Source organism: Lagenorhynchus albirostris, chromosome 10 (genome assembly GCF_949774975.1).
Source record: "Lagenorhynchus albirostris chromosome 10, mLagAlb1.1, whole genome shotgun sequence".
NCBI lineage: Eukaryota > Metazoa > Chordata > Mammalia > Artiodactyla > Delphinidae > Lagenorhynchus > Lagenorhynchus albirostris.
In genome coordinates this window covers 57,806,841-57,824,097 of record NC_083104.1, presented here as the reverse complement: position 1 = coordinate 57,824,097, position 17,257 = coordinate 57,806,841, and the positions used below count along the sequence as shown (strand labels likewise).

At 33.3% G+C, this 17,257-nt stretch overlaps 1 protein-coding gene across 1 annotated transcript in view; it reads left to right on the top strand.

Annotated features, from left to right (window-relative positions):
• The window catches only part of KHDRBS2 (KH RNA binding domain containing, signal transduction associated 2), a 685,450-nt gene that overhangs the window by 604,496 nt on the left and 63,697 nt on the right, over window positions 1–17,257 (top strand). The window contains exon 7 of the mRNA XM_060164098.1: window positions 10,703–10,785. Coding sequence (XP_060020081.1) covers window positions 10,703–10,785 — 83 coding nt within the window. The remainder of the gene's footprint in view (window positions 1–10,702; window positions 10,786–17,257) is intronic.

The window sequence follows — 17,257 nt, the reverse complement described above, 5'->3', positions numbered from 1 at the left end:
TAATGCTGTCATGACTCAGTGCAGGACCAAGTTTTAAAAGACAACTCATGTTTTTCACTTGTAAGTCAAAAGGTTAAAGATGAATAAAGGGCATTGTCATATCTTAGTATTTTCTAATCACAGAAATTGCAAAGAGATCAGAAATGTCTTCCTCTCAGGATAATAAAGGAATTTTTGTTAGATATGGTACCATATAACAGGGAAAAAGCCATTGTAAGAATGAAGATTACTCAACTGGTTTATATGAAATTATTATTTCATTTTGATATACATTTGCCTGATGCATAATTTATTAGAAAATGATAATTATGTAAAACAAAATGCCAAAATTGTTGTATTTATGAATGTAAAATGATGGATTCTTAAATTGCCTTCTAACTGAAAAGTGCCAGTAAAGATACTTTGGGAAAGAAATATTGAAAAATATTAAATAGATACATCATGCCATCATAGTCTTGCACAAACTATAAAATCCCTGTTTCAGCAACAAAAATAATATTACCAAGAAGTGTGGCAGGAGTCATTATGGGAAGTTGAATTATTGGATTCTTTTTTATTTTGTTTTGTTTTGTTTTTCTAATTTATCCCTGCCATGCACAGGTTGAATGAGATAGCTATGATGATGTTAACGACTTTTCATGCTTTGGTTTCTTGTAGCCTAAAATAGCAATATAAAACACATATCTGCAACCCCATAGCAGATGAAGCTATAATAGAATACATTCCCCATTTATTAGAGACTTATTTATTGTTTTCCATATAAAACTTTCAGAAAATTAAGTATTGCCACATTGTAAAGCTAGACTATTAGTTTTAGTGTTTCCCCATTCGCTGTGTGGACACATTCAGGCTTAGGATGGTTTTGAACAGATAATGATTTCCCACAGAGAGTGAGCAAGCTGCATCAGTAACAAAAGCTGGGGGTGGGGGGGCAGTTTATCCATTGCCACACTGTTCCACACAAGACAGCAATCCATAATAGGAAGCTATTCTTTTAGTGGAAAAAAGAGATGGGAGATACTATTAAAATCATTCTATTTTACAAGAAACTCATCCATATATCAAGCAGAGAATGTATGATAAAAATGTAGGGAGATATTCACATAAAAATTAAACCTTTAAGAAAAGAAACATGAGAAAGTATAAAAATCCATGATCAATCAGATACGTGTCATAAACACTGATCATTTACATGCTAAGAGAATATTGACTATTAAAATATTGGCATTTCATGTACAGATTTTATTTTAATATTTCATGATGTTTTTTTAATTTGAATTATTACCATGAAGTGCTTTTGTAGTAACAAGAAATATATATGAAGTGGACATGTTATGCATTTTATGGTTTAACTCATCCAGAAAGGAACATATGCTTATAAGAATTAACCACACTTCATAAAGAAAGTTAAATGTCAAGTTCTCATATGACCTGTTAATTGTATTCAATAACATTAAAGGGCAGCATTTGCAAATTTCTTCTGTGCCTAGAATTTTAGATTTTGGTGACAAATTTATGATCTTGACCCTCATAGTTAAATTACTTAATTCTGGAATACTTTATGGTTTTTGATTGCATGTTCGACTTTATTTTCTTTTTCTCTCAATTGTATTAGAAAATTTCACATTATTTTCATTTATTTTCTTTTAATATCTGCTGAATTCTCAATTTTATTAGAAAATTCTGCATTATTTTCATTTATTTTCTTTTAATACCTGCTGACCTTTTACAGAAATAAAACCCCAAATGAAAATAACGACCAAATTCTAAACCTGTCACCAAGGCCTATTAAATTGAAAAGTCTTTGAAGAAACTGTGGGCACAAAGCAGAGTCAGGATGACATTTCATATTATTTAAATTTCAAAAAAGATTTTCTTCTGAAAGCCACAATAACTTATTAGCATCACAAGATATTTTTGCTTCTCTTTAGTTGACAAAAACATGTCAGTTTTATAGTTTCTAGTGTTAGTATTAGGTTTAACTACAGTTCAAATACATATTTTTTGTATCTACAAAAATGGCAATTTTATATGATCCAACTTAACTTTTAACATAGGTAAATCCAGTACAATAGCAGTTAGCCAAACTCTCAGTAACATAATATTTTGGAAACGTGCATTTTCCAGAATATATGGTAAGAAATGTTCTGAACTATTTTGTATGATGATTCTCTTAGTTACAGAAAATCTTCAAAAACTTCATAAATGCATGTTGATTAGAAAAACTCTGTATCTAGAGGAAATTTAATACATATTCTGTTTATTTTTCCATTTTTGGAAGAATTTTTGATTTGGTATCTGTGAGGTGGTAATGTATACCCAGGAACAGCCAGAGATCCTTACAGGTTAATGTCCAAAACATACACTGGCATGGGGATTTTACAACAGGCCTTTAGAGAAATATCATATCTTTTTATAAATTCAAGATTGATTTTCTTTCTAAAGTGGGATCTTCTTGAAGAAAACAGGATTATATTTATAACAGCTTGTGCCTTTATTTCCTAGTGAGATAAAGGACAATTAAACATGGGAAGGGGGCTCTCGTAACACTGGCTTCATGTAGGGCATGGTGTAGCCTAAATTTCTCCTCTCAGTAGACACCCTGAATAGCGGTTGTAATTTCAACTGTCATCTTTATGTTGATCACTTCCAGAGCTATATCTCTAGCCCAGACTGCCTAAGCTTCCAACTTCTCTATACAATTGCCTAAAACCATCTCTCCATGGCATCAAGGTTATCTGCTGCTATCCTAACTGCCTGCCAGGGGAACACTTAATCCTCTTTGGAAGAAAATATTATCAGGCAAAACCCTTCACAAATTTCCACAGACAATATCAAGAATTCAGTAAATAAAATTATAAGGCATGAGGGAACCAAGAGGAAAAATAAAGACACAAGTGATTCAGACATTGGAGTTATCATCCAGGGGTTTTATAGTAACTATGATTAACTTAGTCAAGAAAATGGGAAAAATGGAGCCTAGTTCCAAAAGACTTGGAATTTTTTAAAGAGTCAAATGAATGTAACAAAATGCAGATAGATCTATATATTGTCATTCCATGGCTTTCTTCCATGGCTTATAGGGAAGAAATCTTTCTTCCATGGCCTATAGGGAAGAAATCTTTCCATGGCTTTCTTCCCTATAGGATAAAAAGTAAAATCCTTGCTGTGTCATAGGAAGCACTTCAGACCTGACTCCTACCTACTTCTTTAGCCCAACTGCCTACCATTTCTTAGGCATTTGTGTTTTAGTTAGATCCAACTGCTAGTGGTTCACCAAACAGTATTTTCTTTCATGTTGCCATGCATTCACACTTGGAAATTGGAATGCTCTGCCACTACCCACTTGTCCCTCTAGAAAATATATTTATCCACAAATAACCATCTCAAATAAGGTCTTCCCTGATAATTTCCACCTAAAATCTCCAGACAGATTTATGCATTCCTTCCAATGTGATGTCATAGCCCCTATTATATAATCTATTGAAGCACTTTCCACTTCTATTTCAATTTTTTTTTATATACCAGTTGATCTCCTCTAGTAAGCTGAGAGCAGTGCTGTGCTAGAGCTGACTTGTGCTGGCTCACAAGATCTCTTGTAAAATTTCCAGGAATTTCATGAATTGGTTGTTAAACACAGCCATTATTAAAAATTAAATTTCATAAACTTAAAATTAAATAAATTATATTAAAGACAAAGGGTTAATATTTAAAAGCTCATTATTATCTAATTGTTTCATTACACTCTATGCTTAAGGTTATGTCTGTTGTTCTGTATGGCAGAAATAATATATGGTGTGCTACTGTTTACCTCTTCCCAAATTTGTTTTTAAGGATATCATATTGCTATCTTGAAATCAGCCATAGAAAGAATATTTACACCACAGATACTGGCAAATGCTAAAAACCAGGACTTGATTTTTTGTTACTGTGATTATGTAGACAAGAAAATGATGGAGAAAATGTTAATAAAGCAGATTTAACTTAAAAGTCTGCTATGTCTGTAGCCCTTATATTGTGACCAGAACACAAAATTGAGGAAATATCCTTCTAGTGTGTAAAAAACATTGTCCAATTCAGAACAAAGTTGCTCACAAAAATGACAAATGAGTAAAGTTCTGACATGCATATTTGAGGCTTCCTTTTCATTTTGCTTGTCAACATAAATGAAAATTTCAAGTGACATTAATGTCAGATTTATACATGTTCATCAATACAGGGCTGTCTCTGATGAATCAAAGAGTAATCAAGTATTTATCTTATCTGTGCTGTGATTTATAGTGGTGTTATTGTAACAACAGAATTATAAAAATTGATAGTGAATTTTTCAAGAAATAGCAAGTCACACTGAAGTTATATGTGTACAGAAGTTACAATAAATTCTATATTTTATCTTTAAATTGAGTGCTATAAATTTTATTTTTAATGTAAATGAAATATAAATTTTAAATATAAATTAAATGTATTTGTTTTTATTTGTAAATACTGTGCTTTATGTCACTAAAATTTATAATAACATTATACATGCACACACACATACATACACGTGCATACAATTTTTTCAAACATCACTGGTTGAGAATGTCTAAAAGACAGGAATTATGTCTTATTCTTCTTTTGTCTCTATTGCTAGGAATTATAGGTAATTCAGTGGTTAATATTTATAAAGTCTGCTGAATTACTATTATTTTAAGCTTATTGTAGAGCCAATATTATTTCCTTTTGAAAACCCAAAATTTGTGCAGAAATTATAGTTCAGGAAGGGATGTTTAGATCAAAATGACCTCCTTAAATTAAAAAAACTAGTAGGCATATTTGTGCCAAGAAATACATTTTCCAAAGGAGCTTTGAAAAGGGCTGGATTTGTAAAACATGTGTTTATAGTAATACGCATGTATCCTGTATGTTGCTGTGCCCAGTACTCAGATGTATAAAGTGATCTAAAATTCACAGGACACTGCAGAGAACTTGTCCTCTTCTTTCATTATTTCTCATGCCTTCATGTCAGGTCTACATTTTATATTGTACCTTATGTAAATTGCACAGGACCTGGTGAAGATCTGGGAAATAGCCAAGATTGTGTTTCCTAAAAAATCCGATGAGGATCTGCTTTTATTTGGCTCAAATATAGAAAACTAAAGAATTTAAAACTTCATAAATATGAAGAAAATCTAGGTAATAGGGATATTCTTCATGACTCCAAAAGAAATGAACCTTATCTCCTTGAGCATTTTCTTTTTTGTGAGAGATGCCAAATCATCTGTCTTCAACTAGAAGGAAATAGAGTTAAAACTTTTAGTTGTAGAGGGAGGTTTTTCCTTCACTGGGACATCAGATGTACCCTCTATTCTTTAGGAAATTCTACTTTGAGACTGTGATAGAATAAGTAACTTCTAAAATAGTCTTTTTATTAGTACAAATGTGTTAATAGGCTGGGACATAATACCCCAGTAATTTCTTCAAAAGAAACAGCAGAAACAATGGAGCAAAAGTGGGAAAAATTTTTAGAATTTTTGATCTTTTATGCTTTGATATTTTAGTTGAATACCCTTACTTAATTTGAATCTCTTGCAGATACTGACTGGTCCTTTTGGAAGCAAATCTATTTTAGTGATTTACCTTAGAACATCACCAGCATGATCTATATTTTTACCTGTCCTAAGAAAACCACATAAATATTTACATCAAATTGTAGAAAACAATAATAGATTAAGTATAAGTATCCACATTTACTTTCTCTTTTACAAAAGTACAAGTATTTATGGACAACTTCACTATATGCTTTAGGAAATTGTGGGTTGTCAGGAAATATTTCCATCTATTCTGTGGATTTTCTGTGTTAATATTTTAAAAAGTGAAAGTGTAAATGAGGAAAGAAAATGTAATACTCTTCCACAGGCCAAATGGTAAAACTATTCTTCATAAATAGATATAATACTACTCTCTATCCATCATTTGTAATATTCCCTTTTCAGTGGTGATTGATTTGAGTCAATCCATATCTACACTGGATGAGAATAGTCTCCTTTGTACTAATTTAACAATTCAATACATATTTATTGAATGAATACTCTATGGAATACACTATGCTAAGCATCACAAGGCACCAAAAAGGGACTAACTTGCTTTTCAGGAGCATACATTTAAAAAGAGAAAATTATAGAAAAATAAATATGGTATATGTTTAGACATTGTGGGTAACAGTGAGAAGAAAACAACAGGCTATTAAATTCAGAGGGCAGAGGGTTACCTTATGCTTGGTAGAAGCAGGAAAATCTTCCTGAAATCACGTAATGTAAATAGCCTTTAGAAATCAGTAGCATTTTAACAGATAGAAATAGGAGAAAGGAAGGGAATTCAAGAGGCTGAAGGCCTCAAAGATCTGCACCTGCCACTCATGGCTATTCTTTCCCTTTGCTATAGAACACAAACACTGCAAAAAAAAAAAAGGAACAAGACAAAACAAAACTTGCTTGCCTCCTGTTGGAAGTTAGAGCTCTTGAGTCCTGAGTAGGACGTGAAGATGAAAGAAGCTAAATTTTTCCAAACTTGGCAGAAGAACAATAGCCTGGGTGTTAGAAAAGAGACACGTGTGGCAAATATCATTAATTCCCCAGTTACAGACCCAGGTGGATGCCCAGGATAGAGAGCTGGGAACAGGCACTGCCAGTTGCAGCACTGAGAATTCTAACTGCATTGTTAACTCTTATTCTACCCGAGAGGAGATGAGACCTTGGGATGAGGATAGGATGCTGATACAAGGAAATCTCCTCTCCACACCCTAATAGTTATTAGAACGTATGTGTGGATATTTTATAGAATAGTTGGAAGATGAATTTATAGAATTCTCTCATTAGTAAAATAAAAAATAAGAGATATCACATAGGATATAAAGATAAAATTAATGCGCCAATCCAGAAGATCCAACATCTCACTAGTGAGAGTTCTAGAGAGTGAGAAGAAAAATGAAGCACTTCCCAGAACTGGAGAGTATAAGCTTCCAGATGGAGAGAGCTTATTAAGTACCCAGCACAAGGAATAAAAGGAAATGCACACACATGGGCACAACATTGGGAAATTTCAAAACATCAGGGAAAAATGTAAAAACATCTAGAAACGGAAAAAATAAAATGAGACAAAACAAAACTAGGTCACATACAAGTAGCAGGAATTCTCAAGACCACAGGTATGTAATGATAGAAAACATTGAATCAAAGCCCTCAAAATTTTGATTGAAAATAATCTTCAGCCTCAACTTTTATACTCAACCAATCAGTCGTGTGGAACTAGAAGTTTTAAATTTGTAAATGTTCAACACAATATCACATATGTAGTGTTCTTTCAAAACTATTCAGTGGGAATGTAATTATGAGAATAATCAGACAAATTCAGAATGTGGGACAGTCTGCAAAAACACTGGTCCAGACTACACAAAAAGTTAGTGTTATGAAAAGCAATAAAAGGCTGGAAGACTATGCTAGTTCCAAAAAGACTAAATATATAATGATTAAATGCAATTCATGAATCTTGATTGGATTCTGATTTAAAACAAAATAGGGGATTCCCTCGTGGCTCAGTGGTTAAGAATCTGCCTGCCAATGCAGGGGACACGGGTTCGAGCCCTGGTCCAGGAAGATCCCACATGCCACAGAGCAATGAAGCCCTTTGTCACAACTACTGAACCTGTGCTCTAGAGGCTGTGAGCCACAACTATGGAGCCCACATGCCACAACCACTGAAGCCCATGAACCTAGAGCCCGTGCTCCACAACAAGAGAAGCCACCGCAGTGAGAAGTCCATGCACCGCAACCAAGAGTAGCCCCCACTCACCACAACCAGAGAAAGCCAGTGTGCAGCAACGAAGACCCAACATGGTCAAAAATAAATAAATTAAATAAATAAATTTTTAAAAGCTATAAAAGTCCTGTTTTTGACAATAACAGAACTTTAATTATGGACTTCACAGTAAATGATATTATGAAATTATTGTGAACTTTTTTGAGGGAGTAATAATATTGTATCTATGTAGGAGCATATCCTTATACTCAGGAGATGCAAGCTGAGCTATTTAGTGATGAAATATATTTCTGGAGCAGACTTACACACGGCTTAGAATATTTATACATACATACACACACACACACACACACACATATATATATATATACATACATATATATAGTGAGATAATGTAGGTGGGACAAAATTGGCATATCTAGATGAAGAGTAGTTGAATTCATTGTACTATTATTTAACTTTTCTGTATAATTTAAATTCTTCACCCAAAAAAGTAAAATATAGAAGCTAGTTATGGAGGGAGAGTGAAGCTAAAGAGGAGAGAGAGACAGAGAGAGAGAGAGAGAGAGAGAGAGAGAGAATGTAAATATTTCTCTCCAATATACCTCTTAATAGAGTTTACTGAAAGAGATGTTTCAGGAAGAAATGAGAACAAGCAGAAGATGGAATTTGGTAAAAGGGAATTCCATGCAAACAGTGGTGGGTGGGAGGTTTGAGAAAAACTACTCTGCCTTCAGGCCCAGGAGTTCAGCAGTCTAGACCAGTGCAATGATCTGGTCCTGTGGGAGTTGGTCTCTATGAAGCACAAAAGGAAGTGAGAGATTATCTGATGTTTTGGAATATTTGGAAATATTATTGCTAGATTAGGATAACTATTGGGACAATAGAAGACAAATAATCCTAATATAGAAAACCAAGAAAATAGTAAAGTGAATGAGCAATTACAAACTTTAGGAGAAACAAAAAGATATGAAAATAAAACAGAATTATACTAATCTATTTGGATCATTTATGAATAATAATTATTTATTACTCAGTAACAAGGTAGACATTTACTAGTTAATGAAAAATTATGATGAAACTATATTAGGAAGACAGTTATAGGGAGACATATTGGGAGGAGTCTACAATAGAACTAAATCCTTCACAACATGAATTGCCAGTCAATAGAAAGACCACTAAAATTCATAAATCAAACAACATAAATGTAAACATATTACTTAATAACACAAAAATAAATGCTTAAATACTACTAAAATAATAGATAAAAATGCAAAATGAGAACTGGAAGTTGGAGAGGGACAAGACAAGTAGCTGCTGATTTTTGGACATAAACCTTTCAGTACTCTTTTAAAATAATCTCTATGCAATAGTTTCATATACAAAAATTAAGTTTAGATTAATTTTTTAAAACATCAATAGGAACTTAATTAGAACATTCAAAGATCAAATGGAGAAACTGTTCCATACTGCAGAGCAAAAATATGATGAAATGGAAATCATTAATGGAAAAATACAAGAAAATGAGGTTAGACAGAAAATCTCAAAATAACATTATATAATGGGTAAACCATATGTGTAAGTAATAAAGAAGTAACATTTTTAAAACTTCCTTAAGTTGATGAAAAATATTAGTCTTCAGATTAAATGGACTCAAAAGTCTTAGTCAAAATTAATATGGAAACTTTCACATCTGCACTTTTTTCTCTTTAAATTTCTGAACACAATGAGAGAGATTTGAAAGCCTCCAGATTGAAATGGAATTACAGAATTGGTACGGTGGGACGGAAGTACATTCCAAGGAAAGCGATACAGCAACAAAGATACAGAAGCAGAAGAGCTAAAGGTTTTCTCAGAAGTTGAGAGTAATCAAGATGGATGGCTATGATTAAGAATAAAGTCAATGACCACAAAGGGAAATAAAACTAAATCAATGTTTTGCAATGTATAACTGGAGTGTATATTTGCTAGCTTGCTTGCACATTCTAGAATCACAAATCTGCATTAACTTTGTTAGCATGAATTTAGTCAGATAACTAAACCACCACACAACATAATTTTACTCATGAGATTTAAAAGCCATAGAACGCACAACTAAGTGAAAAGTCTTTATTTCATTCCTTTTCCTTCCTCTCTTCCTTCCTTTTCCCTTTTCTTCCTTCTTTTCTTCTTTACATTTTTCCTTTCTTTTTTTTCAAACAATAATTACTACATCTTCTTTACTGAGGAATCCAGATTTTAGTTACAATCCTAATTATGATTTTGATTATTATTAAGGAAGAAAAAAATCCCAGTAGGGTTGTAACAAATAGATTAGTGTCACCATTAGGTTATCATAATTATTCTTATCTACTCATAGTTTTTCAAAAAATATATATTTTGAAATTTTAAAATTGTTTTCATTAGTATTGCTCAAAATTCTAAATAAATCCAGAAGTAGGTATTGCTACTTCAATGATATGCTGAGTTTAATTATTAAATATTAAAATCTGAGAGATGAAATTTTATTCAATGTTGTATGGAAATTGTTAATCTAGTAAAATATGATGCAGAGTAACCACACATAAAAACTAAATTAAGGTCACCTTATATAAAATCTCAATAATGGGCTTCCCTGGTGGCGCAGTGGTTGAGAGTCCGCCTGCCGATGCAGGGGACGCGGGTTCGTGCCCCAGTCTGGGAAGACACCACATGCCACGGAGCGGCTGGGCCCATGAGCCATGGCCACTGAGCCTGCACGTCCGGAGCCTGTGCTCCACAACGGGAGAGGCCACAACAGTGAGAGGCCTGCGTACTACAAAAAAAAAAAAAAAAAGAAAAGTGATATAAAATCTCATTAATCAAAAACAGATCATAGTTACTTAAATTGATTGCTAATCCATCTTTCTACCATTTTCTGCCTCAGGGTTATGATGATGGCTATGGGGGTGAATACGATGACCAGACATATGAGACTTATGACAATAGCTATGCCACCCAAGCACAAAGGTAAGGTATACGTTGTTTAACACATCCTTCTCAGGATGACTTCTAATTCTGCTATTTTGTTTCTTGTATCTGAATATCAGTTACATTATGTGAAAGTTTCTAGCACTGGGTTTATTCGTTGTCCTTCTGAATTACTCAGTTGCTTACTAGACTGTGAGATGTAAAATATAATAATCTTGCAATTGCTAATAATGAAATAGTAGTGTGTTCTTTTAAGACTAGATGATTATCATAACCAATCAACTCATTGAACAAGCTTGTATTTAACAAAAATACTGTTATTTTTAGATATTATTTTGGTGAATTCACAATTAAGATAACAATAAAAACAAAGCACTTGTTCAGTGTGGATTTTTTTACCCAGAAACATAATTTTCATTTTTAAAACAAAAGATAGGGAAATGTTATTGGTGCTCTAAAAAGAAGAAAATTCTTTAAACATACTATGGAATCAAGAATTCCTTTCCTTTCTTAACTGTGATTTAAAAACTTCCAACAAACAAAAGTCCAGGAACAGACAGTATCACAGGCAAATTCTATCAAACATTTAGAGAACAGTTAACACCTATCCTTCTGAAACTATTCCAAAAAATCTCAGAGGAAGAAACACTCCCAAACTCATTCTGGAGGCCACCAAAACCAGACAAAGATACCACAAAAAAAGAAAATTACAGGCCAATATCACTGATGGACATAGATGCGAAAATCATCTACAAAATACTAGCAAAGCAAATCTAACAATACATTGAAAGAATCATATACCATGAGCAAGTGGGATATATCCCAGGAATGCAAAGAATCTTCAGTATACACAAATCAATCAATGTGATACACCATATTAACAAATTAAGGAATAAAAACCATATCATCATCTCAATAGATGCATAAAAAGCTTTTGACAAAATTCAACATTTATGATAATAACTCTCCAGAATGTGGGCATAGAGGGAACCTACCTCAACATAATAAATGCCATATATGACAAACCTACAGCTAACATCATACTCAATGGTGAAAAGCTGAAAGCATTTCCTCCAAGATCAGGAACAAGACAAACATGTCCACCACTCTCACCACTTTTATTCAACATAGTTTTGGAAGTCCTAGCCCTGGCAATCAGAGAAGAAAAGGAAATAAAGGGAATCCAAACTGGAAAAGAAGTAAAACTGTCACTGTTTGCAGATGACATGATCAGATATATAGAAAATCCTAAAGATGCTACCAGTAAACTAATAGAGCTCATCAATGAATTTGGTAATGTTGCAGGATACAAAATTAATACACAGAAATCTGTTGCATTTCTATACACTAAGAATGAAAGATCAGAAAGAGAAATTAAAGAAACAATCCCACTTATCATCACAGCAAAAAGAATAAAATGCCTAGGAATAAACCTACCAAAGGAGGCAAAACACCTGTACTCAGAAAACTATAAGAGGCTGATGAAAGAAATGGATGATGACACAAACAGATGGAAAGATATACCATGTCCTTGGATTGGAAGAATCAATATTAAAAGAAAAAATCTTAAAATTTGTATGGAGACACAAAAGACCTCAAATAGCCAAAGCAATCTTGAGAAAGAAAAATCGAGCTGGAGGAATCAGGTTGTGTGACTTCAGATTATAATACAAAGCTACAGTCATCAAAACAGGATAGTACTGACACAAAAACAGAAACATAGATCAATAGAACAGGATAGAAAGCCCAGAAATAAATCCACGCACCTATGGTCAATTGATCTACAACTAAGGAGGCAAGACTATGGAGAAAATGGAGAAAAGACAGTCTCTTCAGTAAATGGTGCTGGGAAAACTGAACAGCTACATGTAAAAGAATGAAATTAGAACCTTCTTTAACACCATACACAAAAATAAACTCAAAATGGGTCAAAGGCATAAATGTAAGACCAGATACTATAAAACTCTTAGAGGAAAATATAGGCAGAACACTATATGACATAAATCACAGCAATATCTTTGTCCATCTATTTCCTAGAGTAAGGGAAATAAAAACAAAAATAAACAAATGAGACCTAATGAAACTTAAAAGCTTTTACACAGCAAAAGAAACCATAAAAAAAATGAAACAACAACCCACAGAATGGGAGAAAATATTTGCAAATGAAGTGAGCAACAAAGAATTAATCTCCAAAATTTACAAACAGCTCACGCAGCTCAATATCAAAAAACAAACAACCCAATTAAAAAATGGGCAGAAGATCTAAATAGACATTTCTCCAAAGAAGACATACAAATGGCCAACAGGCAAATGAAAAGATGCTCAACATCACTAATTATTAGAGAAATTCATATCAAAACTACAATGAGGTATCACCTCACACAGATCAGAATGGCCATCATCAAAAAGTCTACAAACAATAAATGCTGGAGAGAGTGTGGAGAAAAGGGAACTCTCCTCCACTTGTGGTGGGAATGTAAATTGGTGAGGCCACTATAGAGAACATTATGGAAGTTCCTTAAGAAACTAAAAATAGAGCTACCATACGATCCAGCAACACTCCTGGGCATATATCTAGAGAAAACCATGGTTTGAAAGGATACATGCAACACAATATTCATGGCAGCACTGTTTACAATAGCCAAGACATGGAATCAAACTAAATGTCCAATGACAGATGAATAGATAAAGAAGATGTGGCACATATATACAATGGAATATTACTCAGCCATAAAAAGAAATGAAATTGAGTTATTTGTAGTGAAGTGGATGGACCTAGAGTCTGTCATACAGAGTGAAGTAAGTCAGAAAGAGAAAAACAAATACATATGCTAACACATATATATGGAATCTAAGAAAAAAAAAAGGTCAGGAAGAACCTAAGGGTAAGACAGGAATAAAGACACAGAACTACTAGAGAATGGACTAGAGGATATGGGGAGGGAGAAGGGTAAGCTGTGACAAAGTGAGAGAGTGGCATGGACATATATACACTACCAAACGTAAAATAGAGTGCTAGTTGAAACATAGCACAGGGAGATCAGCTTGGTGCTTTGTTACCACCTAGAGGGGTGGGATAGGGAGGGTGGGAGGGTGGGAGACGCAAGAGGGAAGAGATATGGGAACGTGTGTATGTGTATAGCTGATTCACTTTGTTATAGAGCAGAAACCTAACACACCATTATAAAGCAATTATACTCCAATAAATAGGTTAAAAAAAATTTTTAAGTGGTACAAACAAACTTATTTACAAAACAGAAACAGACTCACAGACTTAGAGAATGAACTTATGGTTACCAGGGGCACAGGTGGGAGGGACAAATTGGGAGTTTGGGGTTGACATGTATACACTGTTATATTTAAAATGGATAACCAACAAGGCTGTATAACACAGGGAACTCTGCTTAATATTCTGCAATAACCTAAATGAGAAAAGAATTTGAAAAAGAATATATATAAGTATATGTATAACTGAATCACGTTGCTGTACACCTGAAAATAACACAATGTTGTTAATCAATTCTACTCCAGTAGAAAATAAAAAAAATTTTTTAAGTGAACTACAAGCTCAATATATGAAATTTGGGAGGACACAAACATTCAGTCTATAAAAATCATATTTCTCCAAGCCCTTCTTCCTCACTTTTGAGTTCAAACCACCTGCAATCCTTATATAGAAGCAAAATGTTTTCATAAAATATGGTATGAAGGTGGGGGAAGATCATCAAAGATAAAAGTGAATTACAGGGCTTCCCTGGTGGCGCAGTGGTTGAGAGTCCGCCTGCCGATGCAGGGGATGCGGGTTCGTGCCCCGGTCCGGGAAGATCCCACATGCCGTGGAGCGGCTGGGCCCGTGAGCCATGGCCGCTGAGCCTGCGCATCCGGAGCCTGTGCTCTGCAACGGGAGAGGCCACAGCAGTGAGAGGCCCGCGTACTGCAAAAAAAAAAAAAAAAAAAGTGAATTACAAATGAAAAAAGCAAAAAAAAATTTCTTTCCTTTCTTAATGGATCTCAGAGATTATTGAATAAATTTATATAGGCTCAAAATTTGTGATACTAATGAATTTTTACTTTTTAAAATTTAGATTTATTGAAGTATAATTTACATATGGTAAAATTTGCCCATTTAGGGTACAGTTGTATAAGTTTGGCCAATACAAACTATCATGTAACCACCACCAAAATTATGATATAGGACTATTTAATCAGCCCCAAATGTTTCCTTATTGCTCTTTAGGCCTCCACCCCAGGCCCTGGGAACCATGGTTCACTTTTTGCCACTATAGTTTTGCCTTTTCTAGAATGTCATATAAGTAGAAACATTACAAAGTGTAGCATTTTCAGTCTGGCTTCTTATGAATTCCATATCTATTCATGTTGTTGTGTGTATTAGTATTCTGTTCCTTTTTATTATGGTGTAGCATTTCATTGTATGGATGTACCACAGTTTCCTCATTCACCAGTTGAAGGACATTTGAGTTATTACTATATTTTGCTATTATGAATAAAGTTGGCATAAAACAAATACATCTTTAGAAAAATAAATTGCCTAAGTATTTTTTCTGAAAATAAGTTACATATTTCATAGGAAAGGAACCCATGTGATAATTAGTTAAATGATCTGCCCCTATATGTGATTCTCAGAAACAAATAGGACTAATTGTCACAAAAACAAAATCATAACATTGACCATTTACTGATCAACTTATTGGCACCCAAAGAGATTTGAATGCATTAAGTAATATTTGGAGGAGAGAACTGGCAAAGAAAGAAACCACTTTAAGGTCATTATGGAGTGTAGGACATCTATACATCATATTGCATGAGTGTGAAATTTTCATGGCCTGGGGGACAGCATAGTGAAAGGGATGAAAGGGAATTCTATTTAGGGAAACCACTCTAGGTAATTAGAAAAAAAAAAACAACTCATGTGAACAGATACCTTTAAAGCTCAGCATAAATTAAGATATAATTATGGAAATGAACATTTTACTTTGAGTCTTTGGTTACTTTGTAGTAGGGTAAATAAAAAAGCCAAGAGCTTCTGCTCTCTTAACTGTTCCAGTTACATATTGGAACACAGCACAGCTACTTAGGATGCAGGAAAGTTTTGTGTCACATCACAGACACTAATAGAGTACAGTATGCAAATTGGCTATGTATTTAAAACATTTGTTAATATTTTCAATCAAATCTCTATCTCATCATTATATATTAGTGCATAAAAATAGTGATAATAAAGTTCTGTAACTTGCTTCAGAAACTATTTGGAAGAAACACAATTATCACACTCTACAAGCACTGCTAGAATAGAGTAAAATCATTTCTTGATGTAGCTTTAGAGCTACATTCAATTTGTAGAGATTTGGGAATAATTTTCTGAAAGTGAGGAATTTTTTGCATCTTTATTCTGGTTAGATTTAACTGGGTTTGATTCACCCTAAGGAAAAATTGGGGATTACAATAACTTATCTTGAATATTTGAAAAGTGAATACTAGGATAATTGAACATAATTATGTATAAAATTTAATGGTGTTATAGAATAATCTGGAAAACACATTTTATCTTGACTTAATGAAGTATAATTTATATGTAAAAGTATATTTTCTATGCACTCTGCTACCTTCTCTTTTCCCTTTCTTATCCATTCAATTTTCTGTGACTAAATTCTTCCCATCCTCCTAAATCCACCTCAAAATCCAACTCTTCTGAAAGTCTTTCCTTAATCCTATATTTGTGAATAATCTGTTTCTACCCTGAATTCCAACAGCATCATATCTTTATTTCTCTACGGCACTTTATTTTTCTGTCTTGTGTTGGGATAATTTGTGTATTTGTCCCTTGTCAACCTTAACTTGCCCAGAATCCTAGTCTGATACACCCTCATGTCCCTCACAGCACCTAACATTGAGGCTTTCATAGGGTATGTGCTGAACAGATGATCATTGACTGCATGAATGTCAGACCTAATATGTACCTACATGATGGGGATAAAAAAATAAGAGCCTCATCACTCAAAGAGAATACAATATTCAGAATTTTATATATCATTTTTACTGACAAAATATATATTTATTTCTGAGGTATCTTCGTGCTAAAGCAGAAGGGATAAAGAAAGAATGTCATGAAGTTAGTTACAACAATACTAATACTCTATATTATAATTATAAGATGCTATTTTGGTAAAAGCATATACTCAATACTAGGATACGGTCTGGCATGCAAGATGTTCTCAATATTTATTGAATAAATGAATAAAAAATAAATGAATGCATTATTGAATGAATGAAGTTAGCACTATTATTTCAGAAAACTCTGTGAGGAAAAATGTTTAAATATCATAGTGATTTGTAATAGAAATAGATAAAAACTGAGAAAATTTATTATATAATGAATTAAATATCTACTTTTAGATTACTTCTATTGATCCAACTATGACAACAGAAGATGTAAATAACAGTTTAGTTAAATAAGCACTTATTAAATGATTACTTGTGCCAGAGAGTATGC